The 14,075-nt window shown below is 41.0% G+C and overlaps 1 protein-coding gene across 3 annotated transcripts in view; it reads left to right on the plus strand.

The window, feature by feature from the left end:
* The first annotated feature begins 274 nt into the window (after nt 1-274).
* The window catches only part of ssh1a (slingshot protein phosphatase 1a), a 28,629-nt gene continuing 14,828 nt past the window's right edge, over nt 275-14,075 (plus strand). The window contains exons 1-3 of one of the 3 annotated variants that reach the window (XM_061039100.1): nt 275-418; nt 3,993-4,030; nt 13,957-14,057. In XM_061039100.1, coding sequence (XP_060895083.1) covers nt 338-418; nt 3,993-4,030; nt 13,957-14,057 — 220 coding nt within the window. In that variant the 5' untranslated portion in view covers nt 275-337. Of the gene's footprint in view, nt 419-3,992; nt 4,031-10,373; nt 10,659-13,557; nt 13,830-13,956; nt 14,058-14,075 lie in introns of those variants that run through there. The other 2 variants (XM_061039101.1, XM_061039099.1) reach the window with 2 other exon arrangements.

The following is a 14,075-nucleotide window of genomic DNA, read 5'->3' on the forward strand; positions in this document are numbered from 1 at the left end:
ATTATTATATTACAGTGGTATAAGTATTATTATATTACAGTGTTGTAAGTATTATTATATTATTATATTACAGTGTTATAAGTATTATATTATTATATTACAGTGTTGTAAGTATTATTATATTATTATATTACAGTGTTATAAGTACTATATTATTATATTACAGTGTTGTAAGTATTATATTATTATATTATTATTATATTATTACAGTGTTGTGATGATGGACCTCCTGAGCACACACTCAGCCTCCTGCAGGATCAGCAGCTTCCTCACTTTGAGCCGTTAGCCGAGCAGCTCAGCAGGCCCAGCGGCCCGCCGGCGGTGCATCCTCAGCTTCATGGCGTTGGTCACTCTGCAGCGGTCCCCGACCCCGAGCGCCGCATCCAGCGCCAGCACAGCAACGACGACCGCGGGGGAGGTTAGTGTGTGCCCCGGTGCCCGGTGAACACACAAACGGTGCTCCGGTGTGTTCACCGGCTGAGATGTGACCGTTGATTGAAGCTGAATTAGCAGCGTTAGCATCCCGTTATGCTACCTAGCTCTGTAGCTAACAGTCGCTAGCTTACGTCTACGTTCCTGATAAGCAGATATTTCCCCTCAACATATGTGACATGACGGCTGCTGTAGTCGTCATTATTAAGCGTAATTAAACCATTAAGAATATATTACATCTATTAAACCCGTCGGTAGTTTGAAAGAGCTAATTGAGCGTGACAAGTGCCTTATGAATGATATTAGCTTTAGTTAGCATTAGCTTTAGTGATTATGATATGACTGCCTGTCATTGAACATTACGTTTTTATAAGTATTATTATCACTCAAATGTGAGAAATTAAATCTGCACAGCGACATAATGACCCTCATGGTGCGTGTTGTAGTTTAAACACTGCTCAAGTCACTTTAATTTATCAATATGAAACCATTTGGTGGATTAGTGTGTTTTATTTTGAGCTCGATTCTCTTAAAATGACAGAATATAAAAAAAGCAGCTTCACTGGATGTTTCTATGTTGTCCTAATGTTTCATCCAGCATTCATAGAAAAGATTTCCACACTGCTAAACATCTATATAAGGAACATAAATCAACTATAAGACGTGTTTATACTCATCTCTAGCTTTAAAGAATCACAGTTTGAGCTTTTCTTGTTTTAGGATCACTAATCGAAACACTGTGTGGACTTCTCAATCACATTATTGTCAATTCCTTCAAATCATTTTAAGATAACTTCCTTTGCCATCTGTCAAGTACAAATCGTTATCATGTGCTGCCAGAGGAGGGCGCTACCTGTCAGATAGAAACAGGGATGCTGAGGTTGTATATCTCTGCAGGAACACATCAACCGAACAAACTTAGACACTGACTTGCTGGTTTATTTTAAAATAACTGCACCACAGACGAGTTTTATTGGAGACAAGTTGGACAAAAAGGCTTTATTTTTTCACAACATGAGCAAAAGCAAACAAGTTAGATGTCAAGGATTTGGTTGCATTGGTATGACTGTGTTTTTCCCTTTTCCCTTACTATTGATTGAAGGATGAGACAGCGTCTGAGCAAAATGCATATTTTTGCATTGACTGTACGCTCTACATTTTAATGCATATGACATCTAAACAGATATGTAGTGATGAGTGTGTCGTCCAGCAGCGTGGTGAGGTGTGACAGATAAAGCTGGCAGGGAGCTGCTGCAGCTATGATGTCATCTACTCATGAGGGGTGGGTGTGGGTGGGGTGGTGGAGTACTACGGTAAGGGAGAGAGCTTGAGCGAACAGAGGTAAACAGATTTGGTAAAAAGCTGGCATGAGGCGGTTTATGTGTGAGATTAACCAAATACAAAATAATGCCAACTTAGTTGAACGTCACGTGCTCCCCTTACAGAATTATTTTTATTACATCGACTCATTCTGGTCAATTTTTCTGTATGCCGTAGCATTTCTCCGTTTTAAGAAAAAAATCATGAATGTAGTTGAAATCCTGCAGCCATACATCGGTGGGAGGCTCGTCAGGAAACCAGAATTTAAAACTTTGATATGATGCTAGTAAAAATCAAACAATATTCATACCAGGTTGTATACCTTTGCAACAAAAATAGAAGGCACTGAGGCAAGGCAAGATTATTTCTATAGCACATTTAATCAACAAGGCAAAAACACAAGGCATCAAAAAGCATCCTGGGGATACGCATGAAAAGAGGACATTTCAAAATCATCGAAATAAAACCATAAAAATCAAAGAGAACAAAAAATGAAAAAAGCTCAAACAGAAGCTGAAATATTTAAATACGCAAGGTACCAATTTTGGGATGCATGCAAACTCCAACACACCGTCTCAATTGTACAAATACATTGGCTTTGTTTCAGTACCGAAACGTGGCCAACATATTTGTTAAATTGAGACAGTGTGCAGGAGTCGTCTTGCCATTTTTGATGGATTCCTTCCTCTGCTGAGCGCCTGGCTTATGAAATAGACTTAATTTCTCTAAAGCTTCAGCACTTTTTGTTACCATCGATCATTAAAATATTGGAGAATGTGTCATATTAAATCACGAGGTAATTCACACGTATTGAAAAAGTCAGACTTAAACTAACACCACTAAAACAAGAGATGTGTCAATGTGAGTGAAATGTTAAAGCCACAAATAATTAAGGTTAAGGTAATAATTAATGCTTTTGAGTCACAACAGGGGTGTTAAACTATTCTACTTTTCTTCATAGTCACTTACTAGTTCATCATGAAACAAAAGAATATGTCTTGGGGCACCGGTAGCCTAGTGGTTAGTGTGCGCGCCCGATTTCTGACTCTAGCCACTGTCTTATCTCTAACATGAAGGCACAAAAAGCTAACAAATAAATCTTAAAAAAAAAGAAAATGTTTTGATTTAGCATGAGTAAAAGTTATCAAGATTGTTCTTAGAGGATTTGCTAAAGTGAGAGCATCATGATTAATCAGACATGCTCCTGCATCCTCCGTCCTCCATTCTCCTCCTCAATCGTTTGGTCAGATATAAGCTCTTAAGGTGTAAAAAAAAAAAAAAAAAAACTTAAGCTAAGCAATGCTTTTGACTGTGAACGCTTCAGTGCGTGTGTAAACTGGCATGTGTCAAAAACATTTACACACTTCATCCGTCCCCATTATACCCCTGTCCTCCTGCCATGTAATTGCTTGTCATGTAATTTTGTCCCAGACTTTGCTTTGCTCCGTACAGTCAGACTGCTTTAAGTACGCTCAATCTCATGTTGAGAAACTTTCAAGTCACGTCTGCTCACTCTGCGTCTTCAGAGCTCCTCAGGCTCCTTGGATTTAATGCACACAACACACACACACACACACACACACACACACACACACACACACACACACACACACACACACACACACACACACACACACACACACACACCCCTCTGCAACCTCAGTGACTGCACTGGTATTTGCTTGCAGTGAAGTTTTTTGACAGCAGTGTGAGAACATAAAGACATGATTCACTTTGATTTGAGCGTACTTTTTGACTAATTCTGCAGTCAAGCTGCACTCCTATGTATGTACCTTCAATGCCTGTTTGATCCCACATTAGCAAGCCCAGTTTTACTGTACTGTGCGGTAAGGGAATAGATGAACATGATAGGTGATATGGTTGTTATTAGACAGCTAAAAACTACAAATCTCACTGTTGCATCCAACAAGGTGCTCTGTGGATGGAGAGTAAAGAGAACTTAAAATCGACTGAAGAGACATCACCCAATGTGTACGAGTCTGTATAGCAGTCTGGGTTTCCGCTGGTCCTGGGTCAATTGTGTGATTGGCTATAAAAATATACCTACAGCATCTTTGTGGAACATCTGGCCTTGTATTTGAAAAATGAGAATCATACTCTTGGATAGATATACAAACAGACATGAAGCTTCTGTTTTACAAGCCGTCTTGAAATGTTTCATAACAATGCCAGAACTTGTTCGAAGTGGTATTAATAATTTCCCCTTATCTGTGTTGCAGGATTTCGGGAGTGAAGATGAACGGCGAATAAATCAGAGGTGAGTTTACTCTAAATGTACAGTGTGCTCTACTGTTGCATCATGGGTTCTTGGCAAAGCAGGTCACGTTTTATACACAGGCGTCGTTGGCTGGTCGGCTGCTTCTGTCTTTGAGTCACTCAGGGAAATGTGGAGAGGAGACAGTCAGACTTTCTGGCATCGGTAAATAAGGACAGCGAAGAGTCAGTGTAATAAAACACCTGTCTGTCTGCAGAGTCATCAATTCTAAATAAGAAACAAATGTTTTTCCCTGCAGTCTGTGGAGTAAAGTGTCGACAGATATGTCTGCCTTCATCAACGACAACATCGATGAGCAGATTTGCATCATCTGCTGAGTCACTTGGCTCCTCTACAGTGGGCATGTTTCTGGATTTACAGAAAGCTGTTTATGGTTATCTGATTGATTAATGATTCAGTTACTGAGTAAAAACACCAACCATACGTTCATTGAACACGTACTTGAATACTTGGTCTTGAAGTCCAAGAGAAGAGTTCACACATTAAGAAATTTTTAAACCCAAGGTCTTCGTTTTAGTCATGGAACAAACAGTGTTCATTCTTTGTTTTTAAGGATTTGTCGTAGTAGGGAAGGAGACAAACACAGGTGGTAATAAGCAGACAGGTCTCATACAATGATTAATAGAGCATTAGCTCGATAGCGTGCAGGTACTGGCAGGTGGCACAACGAGTACAGGGAAACAAAAAGGAACCTGGGAAAGTCAAAGAACCAGAAAAAGACAGACCACGAAACACAAAGCAGGGCAGCAACAAAGCACATGAGAAAGAATCATAGACTGTATAAATAATGGACGCAGCCGCAGTGACGTCTGTCATTTGTTGTGCGACTGCCTTGTCGAAGGCGATGACAGTTTTTTTGTGACCACATTTTGAGGAGGAGAGAAGCAGGGCGCTGGCAAACACTGAGTTCTTAAAGCTACACAGGCTGTGGCTAAGTCATAAACTGGTGACTGAGCTAGTTTATCATCTTGTTTTACACAGAACAACAAGTGTTTTCTCAATGAACTGTTCAGCTGGTTGGTCTATAGAATGACAGGAATTGGGGGAAAATGTCATTAACTGGACATGCTAATGTCCAAGACAAATTTCCTACTGGCAGATAAATGAACATTTGATATAACACTGAAACGCTGGATAAAAACCAGAGAAATGTATTTTTCATTTCATGTGGACCTTAAGGTATCAGAAAAGGATCACTATTGTTTTCTTTAATCACGGCTCAAACCCATTGACTTTGTATCAAGAGAGTTGAAGATGTAATAACTTGTTTCGTCCTCGAGCTCACCATAATCACTGCAGTTTGGACAGAACGGTTCTTCATGTTGCAAACAGACTTTTTTCCAGCCAAAGTTTTTTTTTTGTTGTTCTCAATCGTGTTGCAAAGCCAAGAATACATTGAAAGGTATAATTTAAGGAAAGCCCTCGGCTCGAGTGATCCCTGTTGTTGTGTTTTTTGATCGTGACAGGAACTTGCAGCCATAGAATTTACGGTTTTATGATATTTGGATAAGAGATTAGTGCTTGACAAATTGGGACGGAGTGACTCAGTCTTGTTAAAGCTTGTTAGAGTCAAGAGTCTGTAAAAAGCTGCAGTGACACCCTGGGGGTGTTTGGAGTTATGAGTTCTTTTTCATATAGAAGGAACTTTTATTGTGTAACATAGTGTACTAATGGCAACATACAGACAGTTTGAACTGATTTTGTAGAGTTTGTTTTGACTAAAGGTTTCTTTTGGATGGTATCGTCCAATAATGAGGCTTTATCCAGAGACTTTGATCAGCTGACTGTGAAACGGGTTTAGTCTGAAAACTATCCCACAAGTCCTGCTTTATTGTGAGTCTGTTCTACAGGTGTGTCTCAGTTCAAACTAAATGTTCTTTTCACTTTTGGAAACATGCTTTCTTTCCTTTGAGCTGAACTGTGCTGTAGGAATCCGATAACAAGTATCTTACTGTGTGAACCGGCTGCAGTGAAGTGAATCTTCTCTTCTTATGTGTAAAAGAAGCCCAAGCAGACATGCATCCATACATTTGCTTTACTTCGTTTTCTTGTGTGATAATGAGTCATTTCTAGAGATGCACTGATTGTGAAAACCAGGGCCGGTATTGATGTTTAAAGTAACTATTAAGCCGATTGTTGATTCCAATTCCAATTTCTTTCTAGGTCTTCGTAAATCTTTGAATCTGATATTCAAATGAGCGATGAGATTTGATGTACCGATGTTGCTGCAGCCTATTTACCAGTGCAACCAATATACCAGTATAAAACGGGCTATCGGTACTTCAGAACGTTAACCATAGGCTGAGAGCTCAACTACCGCACTGTAGCTAGTACGAGTGCAAAGTCCACACAGCAGTACTAATAAACTTCAGAGCTGCACAGGAAAAGCACTTTATAGATGTTGCAAAGCACGATGGAAATTATCACACAGACAGTTTAAACCTTTTTTCTCTCTGAGAGTAACTTAAAACAGACTGCGTCTCATATACTGATAAAACTTTGATTCTGGATTTTTTAAGATTTTTACATTTTTGTTTAGTCGTCCCTCCTCTTCAAATGTAACTGGAGCATGTCTAACAAACTGCATGTGGCTGACCTTTCTCAGAGATAGTGTTAGACTCCCACAATGCTGGAATTTAACTTTTCACAGTTAATAGAAAAATCAACACATTGGACTCGGTGTGCAAGGTATCTGTGCGTAACGTTTTTTAAAATCAGATTAAGGATCCAAAATCACATCAGACAAAAATGAACTCGGTGTGCAAAGACCTTAAAGGATTTGTCACCTGTTATAGAGATAAAGAGAAAAATAAGTCGAGATCTTGAGAAAAGAAACTTGAAATGACTGATTATCCTTAGAAAATGTATTTAATTAAATATATGGATTAGGTTGTACTAATGTAATCGCACAGTCTTGTTTTGAGGTTGTTATTTTTGAAATTCTTATCATGAAATGTTGAGACACTTTTGAAGGTGAGACAAAAACATATTACAGAACAACACTGTTCTTTAGACCGCACTTTAAATACCTACAATAATCAGATTTTACTGCGTAGTTCTGTCTGAACGTTTGGGATTTTAATGCCTTTAGTGCTGAGAAATTAACTTGAAGTGAAGTGGAGGATTCTTTTGAAAGGCAGAGCCCTTTTGAGCTTCCCAGAACAAAGTGTGTCATTTTTAAAAGTTCACTTTCTCTTCACTTATGCAATAGCCTATTCCCTGTCCCTGAGCGATACGTGTGTGTGAATGATGTATGTGTGATACGAGTCCTGTCTTGCCTCGAGATTGCTTCCATTTTTTGAAGCGCTACTAAGCCACATTATGCAATTGAACTGCCAGTAATTTCACGTTTTATAATGTTATGGCACATTAAGGCGTCTCATTTGACAGGTGCATTTCTCTTTAGATCAGTCTGTACTTTTCAAAAGCTGTAGATAGATGGAGAGCGCCACGTGTTGATGGACAGCTATACGAATGCCAAGTGGGAGTATTTGGTGTTCTCTGTTCCTGCCTGACCTTAATCATGACGACGAGCTGAAGGGGTTGATGGAGGCCAACACAAACACGGTGCAGGTGTCGTAGGCACAGGACCAAGAATGATTTCATCCGACCACCTTGTACATAAACAGCAGAATTAGGCAAGAAGTCCAAACTAGACCAAAAAAATGTGTGGAGATAGGTGGTGCGGTGTTTGGACTGAGGAGGACGGATTGAACTTTGAGGGTGAGATGAAGGATTGGTAGATTATGACCTCCCCAGAAAAAATAAACAGGAACATTCCTGCTTCTAATATGAAGTCAGTTTTAAACTCACCGCAACACTTTTCTCACTCAATGATCACACTTGTCACGACTGGTAGGTGTAATAGGTCAAAATACTCTCTGTGGGTACAATATGTTCGCACAGGAGAAACTGACTGCAGCAAAAGCATCATTTCTGAGGCGTCTTTGTACGTTTTTCCCTCAGTTACACGATGATGTCATCTTTGTGTCTGCACTGACACCTGAGGTTTATTCCCCCTCTGTCCAGCCCTGCCTTCTCCCTCTCTATTTCTCGCCCTCTTTTCTAGGTTGTAAGTGAGAAAATGGCAGCATTATGCAACTGGCAGCCCCACGAGGAGGCTGTTTTTCCCTCACTGACTTTGCTGGTGTTTGCAAACACTCAGAGAGCATTTACAAACCAGCCTGGTCACCGCCTCGGTGTAAGTCTTCAGTGTAATCCCATGCACCTCTCTCACATACCGTTATGTGATTCAGAGCTGTGGCTTAGAGGACATCTGGTCTTCTTGATCCATCTGCTGCAGCCACCAAAACTATACCTTACCCTCTGTGACATGCCATCCTCTGTGCCTGCTGCTCCTACAGTTTGACATCATCTGAATCAGGAAGATCCAAAATCCATCAGGTCCCACTAGTCCTGCAAACACAGAGCTGGTGAACCTGCAGCGGCTTACTGAGTTCAGTGTCTGCTGGCAAACAGGTTTTTACAGACGTTGTTGTTGTTGTTTTGTCGAGGAGAATGGGAGGGCTATCTTGTTATCGGTGTCACAGTACTATTGTTAATGTCCTATCAGCAAATCCTCCCAGATTAACTGAGGCGAGCAGCTTTATAGTGCACGTGTCCGGGTTTGAATGCTTGGCTTAAGAGGGAAAGTCAGAAGGAAAGTTGTAGCTTCTCTTAGCTTTCAAACAGAAACTTATCTGCAGGTTTTTTTTTTCCCATATTTTGATTTCAATGGCACAATTATATTTTGTCACACTTCTGTTTTTGATGATGTTTTTGTCATGATCATATCAGAATTTTAAACTTCGATATGATACTACTAGTAAAAACCAAAACTAATTTATTGCTACCTATTTTGATACCATGGCATCAAAAATAGAAGACCACGGCACCCAGTTTTGGATAATTCATATACCATTGGCAGTGTTTGGGTATCCATATGTTGCCAAGCTATTTGTGCAATTTAGACAGACTTTGGAGAATTGATTCATTCCCCGCCAAAGAACCTGTCTTATGAACTTGATGCTGCAGGTTTTTTTAAAGCTCTGACACTTTTCGATGATAAGTTTCATTATAACGTACAGTAATGTTAAATCTGCCACTAGAGGGCTTTCATTTAAAACAATCACAAAAAGATGCCGTCAAGGCTGCGGGGAATCATGGGAGTTCTCTCTGCTACTCCACCCCCCCACCCGGTGAAAATGAACTCCGCGTTGACCATAGTCAAGAAGAACGGGCGAAACAGATCCGAGGAAGAGAATATGTTTAACGACGAGCTTATGTATCTGAGCATAATTTGAGCATAACTTATAAAGATGAAAAGTTACTTTTATGTATCTTACAAACAGACAGAAAGAAAAAAAACTTTTTTAAATTTCTTGTAATAAAAAACAAGACATTTTCCAATATCGAGTGCCTAGGAGTCCTCTATTGCTGTTGCCATGGTAGTGAAACAGGTATCTATATTGTTTTATTTTACTAGCATTGTATCAAATTCTGGGGTCGGGACAGTCCTAGTGTCTTAAGAGTTTGACCTAAAAACATGTAAATGTCATTGTACTCTCTAAGAATCCCACACACTGGTTTGTTTGCGGTACATGGGAGTGAGTGACAGCAGCTGCCGGCCACTTGAAGGAGAGACACTAGCTAATCCCTCCCTTCTAAGCCCGAGTATAATGAGATTTGGGAGGTTTTGGAGGAGTGCCCGCTCTCACTGTCCTCTCCTCCAATGCTTGGCTCATGTATTAAGCTCCCTGGAGGCACTGTCTTGGATTCTGTTGACCCTTCTTGCGGCATGCACATCGAGACGTCCCATTAGGATTTCTTTCGTCTACTTTTTTTGTCTTCCTCCGACTGAGCAAGAGGTCCCGCTTTTTTACCTTTTGAAGAGAAAATAGCAGACGGTTTCTGTTGGACGGCAACACAGGATCCTGGAAGGAGACATGTTTTAGTAAAGAGAGACCTCTTTACTTTGAACTGATTTCAATCTGATAGATGAGGGAAGGGAATAGCTCATTCAAAAGGATTTGTACCACATTCATTGTCCTCTGAACCCTCCTGGGCTATTTTGCTCAAGTTTGTTTAGACTCGGTGTCTCTCAAAGAAAGGGAACAGTCCTTTCTATTATTGGCTTTCTGTCTTACTGATGTGAATGTATGACCTGCATTGTACTGTGGAAAAGTGGGACCAAGGCCAAAGAGAAAAAGAGCTCAGTTGCGTGAGCCCGAGGCAGCGGGTGGAGACTGCAGTACGTCCCTCCAGGCAGGACTCTGACTCGCACACAGTCTCACAGAGGCTCAGATGAGGGAGGAGGAGGAAACTGGAGGGTGTGGCATCTGAACAGACGGCAATTCTCCACCGAGCAGCACAGATGAGAGCAGACTGTCACTCTGAATCTGTGGACTAAGACCTGAACCTTCTTCCCCTTCTGCTCCTTTGCGGCTCCTTGAGGCTGATGAAGAGGAGGTAGCTCACATCCGATTGGCCCTGGTTTTGTTCCAGTCAACAGGATGCATCTGGTCCTAGAGCCCATACAGGAGGCCATGATGAAGATGATACCCTATTTTGTGGAGAATGCCGTCCTGACCCAAAGCGAGATAAACCGCATGTGAGTGAAGTGTGTTGTTGCTTATGAGATTTAAGATCAAACATTCGACTTAGGTCAGGAATGTGTACTCCAGTCTGCACTCTGACGTGAATCTATTGCTGTTGTAGTGCTGTAGCTTTACTCAGTGTAGCGCTTGAGTTTGAATGCGGGCTGAGTCATTTTGCAACAGATGCTTTGGTGTCATATCAGGCCGTCAGTCGGAGTAAGTCAGTTAACGTGTCTAAGAGATATAAGCTGATGAACCCCGAGTAAAGTAAGCTCTAATGCAATGTAAGCTCAGATTTAAAACATTACTTTTTATCTGTCTTTGTGTTCGGTTTTGTAAGGAGAAGGTTCATCACCATACCAGGATTTTAAACTTTGATACCATGCTAGTAGAAATCTAAAAATATTGGTACCTGTTTTGATACAGTAACAAAAATACGGCACCAGATTTGGGGTTTTTCTTGTGCTTAACCACCAAACATAAAATACAATCTTCTGCACTCTGTCTGAATTGCACAACCACGTTGACAACTGGGATGTTGGCAACATGATTGAACAATTAAGACAGTGTGAAGTTCGATTGCATTTTTTAGTACTTCAGGTTGTTTCCATAACAAAACTTTTGCAATATATTTGTGCGATACCAAAAGTGTCTCCTCCTCTGCTCTTTGTCTGTTTCAAATGTTTATGAGAAGCTGAAGACGTTTAAAAAAGTCAGTTTATGCCGTGTGTGACCTGTGACTTTGAAAGGACCACCGTTCCTCTCTCTCTCTCTCTCTCTCTCTGTCTCTCTCCCTCTCTCTCTCTCCTGCAGCACCTTTATTTAAAGCTTCTGTGCTTTTCTATACCATTGAACATAAAAATAACACAGATTGTATTGTTTTAAAACATGTGGAATCGTAAAGTGTCAAGGAATAAACATTTTGACAGCCTAAATATGGAGGTATAGGTGCTGCAGGCTGTAATCATGTGGAATCTTTGAGGCTATCTGGCGAGCTTTTCTGTCATAGTCTTCTTCAGCTTTGATAACTGATGTATTTTTAGCTCTGGTGTTTGCGGAGAAGCTGATAGCAGGGTGCTGCAGCGTAAGAGACAGCATAGCGGAGGCTGTTTTAATGAGGATGTCTGAGGACAGCTTGTAAAACAGTGGGACAGTTTTTGATTTACACATGAGAACAAGTTTCACACATCCTCAAATTTCACCAAAGTGCCCTTCAGATGTGTTTGTTTTTCTTCTGGGAAGTTGTCAGGTATCACAGACATGCAGGTCTGAAATGTTGTGGCACGGATTTGAACACATCAATAATGAGGCCGAAGCCCTTTTCTTGTATATTATCCATCATCCTCTGACAGCGGACCCTCCTGACACCCTCACAAATCCCAAACAGAGAACAGACGGAAACAAATAATCCACCACAGTGAGACAAAAGCTCTCGTTGAGAATCGTCCACCCCCATGCTTCGTCACTCGCTGTGGAACTTGGTTTGTCTTCGGTGCTGGGGGCGGCGGGAATTTATTGTGAGGTGCACAAACCGAGGTCTATTGTTCACACAAAATCATGTGTTTAGCCCGGGCCTTTCCTTCTGTGTGTGGGGTTTTTGAAAGTCAGATCAGAGACGGCTGAGTGAGGGAACAGTCAGAACTGGGTTCAAAAAATGTGGAGAGTCATTGTGTCTTTGTCTTCACTCATAAACGTCATGACAGCCTGCTCTTGAAATCTTCCAGCAGGATATAAACATCATCACCTCCCTTCATTCACACAGTGGCTCAATATGACTTTTTGCTCACATTTCTTTTTGATTTATTTTGGGGCTTTTGGCCTTTATTTATCGGGAGTGCCGGAAAAGGTGCTACAGGACGGATTTGAACTCTTGCTGCCCACTCCGGGTTGCAGCCTTTGTACGTGGGGTCCGGCTTAACCGCTAGGTCATCAGCGCCCTACTTCTTTTGCAAATTTAACTCGGGATGCTGGCAGGAAAAAGTGAAGATAAAGTAGCAGGTGTGAAAACACCGATTCTTACAGGACTTTAAAAGAAAGGTTTATTCCAACACTTAACCAACACACTGGTGTTTTAGCTGTATTTAGAGACGGTTTGTCTTTGGTACCAGCTTGGATTTTTGTTTTTCTCCCATCAATCATCACTTATTTCATTCCTTTTGATGATGCTCTGGTCCGCCAGACTGCACACACAGAATACAAGGTGTGTGTTTCCACCCTGCTGCCAGGTAGATTTACGAGTGCACTCACATTGTTTTTCAATGAAGAGGAATGATTGAATTCAGCCTGAAGGAAACACCTCACGTCCTTCTTTTTTATTGCTGTTTCTTATGTAATATGTTGACAGCTCTAAAGCCTGGAATACCCCAAAACTTCCTTTAACCATCAGGTAGGGTTGTCACAATACCACAGTTTTAAACTTTGATTTGCTGCCTGTACAAATCAAACAGTGATTGATTCCTTTTTTGATACCATGACATTGAAAATGGAACTCCTAGGCACCCAATATTGTGTAATTTTTTTGTTTTTAGTTCCAAAAAATTGCAATCCAACTTCTGCCCCCCCTTCTAAATCACTCAAATATATCATCAACGTCACCTCTCCTGCTCTCCTAACTTGTGTGACGTAACTTTAGCATGTTTTTGATACGCTCTCTCTCTTTTCTTGTGGCAGCTTTGGGCTAAAATTAGACTGAAGATCTGTAGTTTTTATTTAAAACATCAGTACATCTCAATGCTTTGATCGTAAATAAACCAGAGTTTATTTTAAAAGCACATGGTATACCAAAGTATCAAAGTACTTACTGACATTGTGGATCCTTGCTTGTGTTGTTCTTACTCTGTGATGGGATAAAAGCATCTCCTAAATGAGTTGTAGTATCTATTTGACAACCTCACTGGAAGGTGTGACCCGCAGCCTTATTGCTTGTTAATGATTAAACATCTGCAATTGTTTTTCGGCTCGTTTTGCATTACACTGAGCCAGCAGAGACCTGACGAGTCAAATCTGAGGGCAGCCCATGCAGCAGAAAAAAGACAGATAAGCATTCTGGATCAAAGCTTGATTCATGGCTGCCGCAGACTCGAGGTCTTCTTCTGTACCGTGGCAGCTGAGCTCTTCCACTCAGCTGTTGAGATAATTCACCAGCTGCAGGAAACCGTGATTTATTATCATCTTGTTGTGTCTCTGTAAGAAACTGAATATTTCATTTGTCTCGTGTTCCACTTCTCAGCCCAATGTGCTGAGCTGTTCCTCCTCAGCGTGTTGTCTCGATGTTTCACTGCCTTTAACTTCTGTTTCCCATCTGTTCTGCAGCCTGAGTGAGAGCTTCTTCATGGTGAAGGGTGCTGCCCTCTTCCTGCAGCAGGGGAGCAGCCAACAGGGCCAGAAAGCTCATCCTCACCACAAACATGCAGGTAAGAACCCCAAACACA

This window comes from Labrus mixtus, chromosome 5 (genome assembly GCF_963584025.1).
Source record: "Labrus mixtus chromosome 5, fLabMix1.1, whole genome shotgun sequence".
Classification (NCBI taxonomy): domain Eukaryota; kingdom Metazoa; phylum Chordata; class Actinopteri; order Labriformes; family Labridae; genus Labrus; species Labrus mixtus.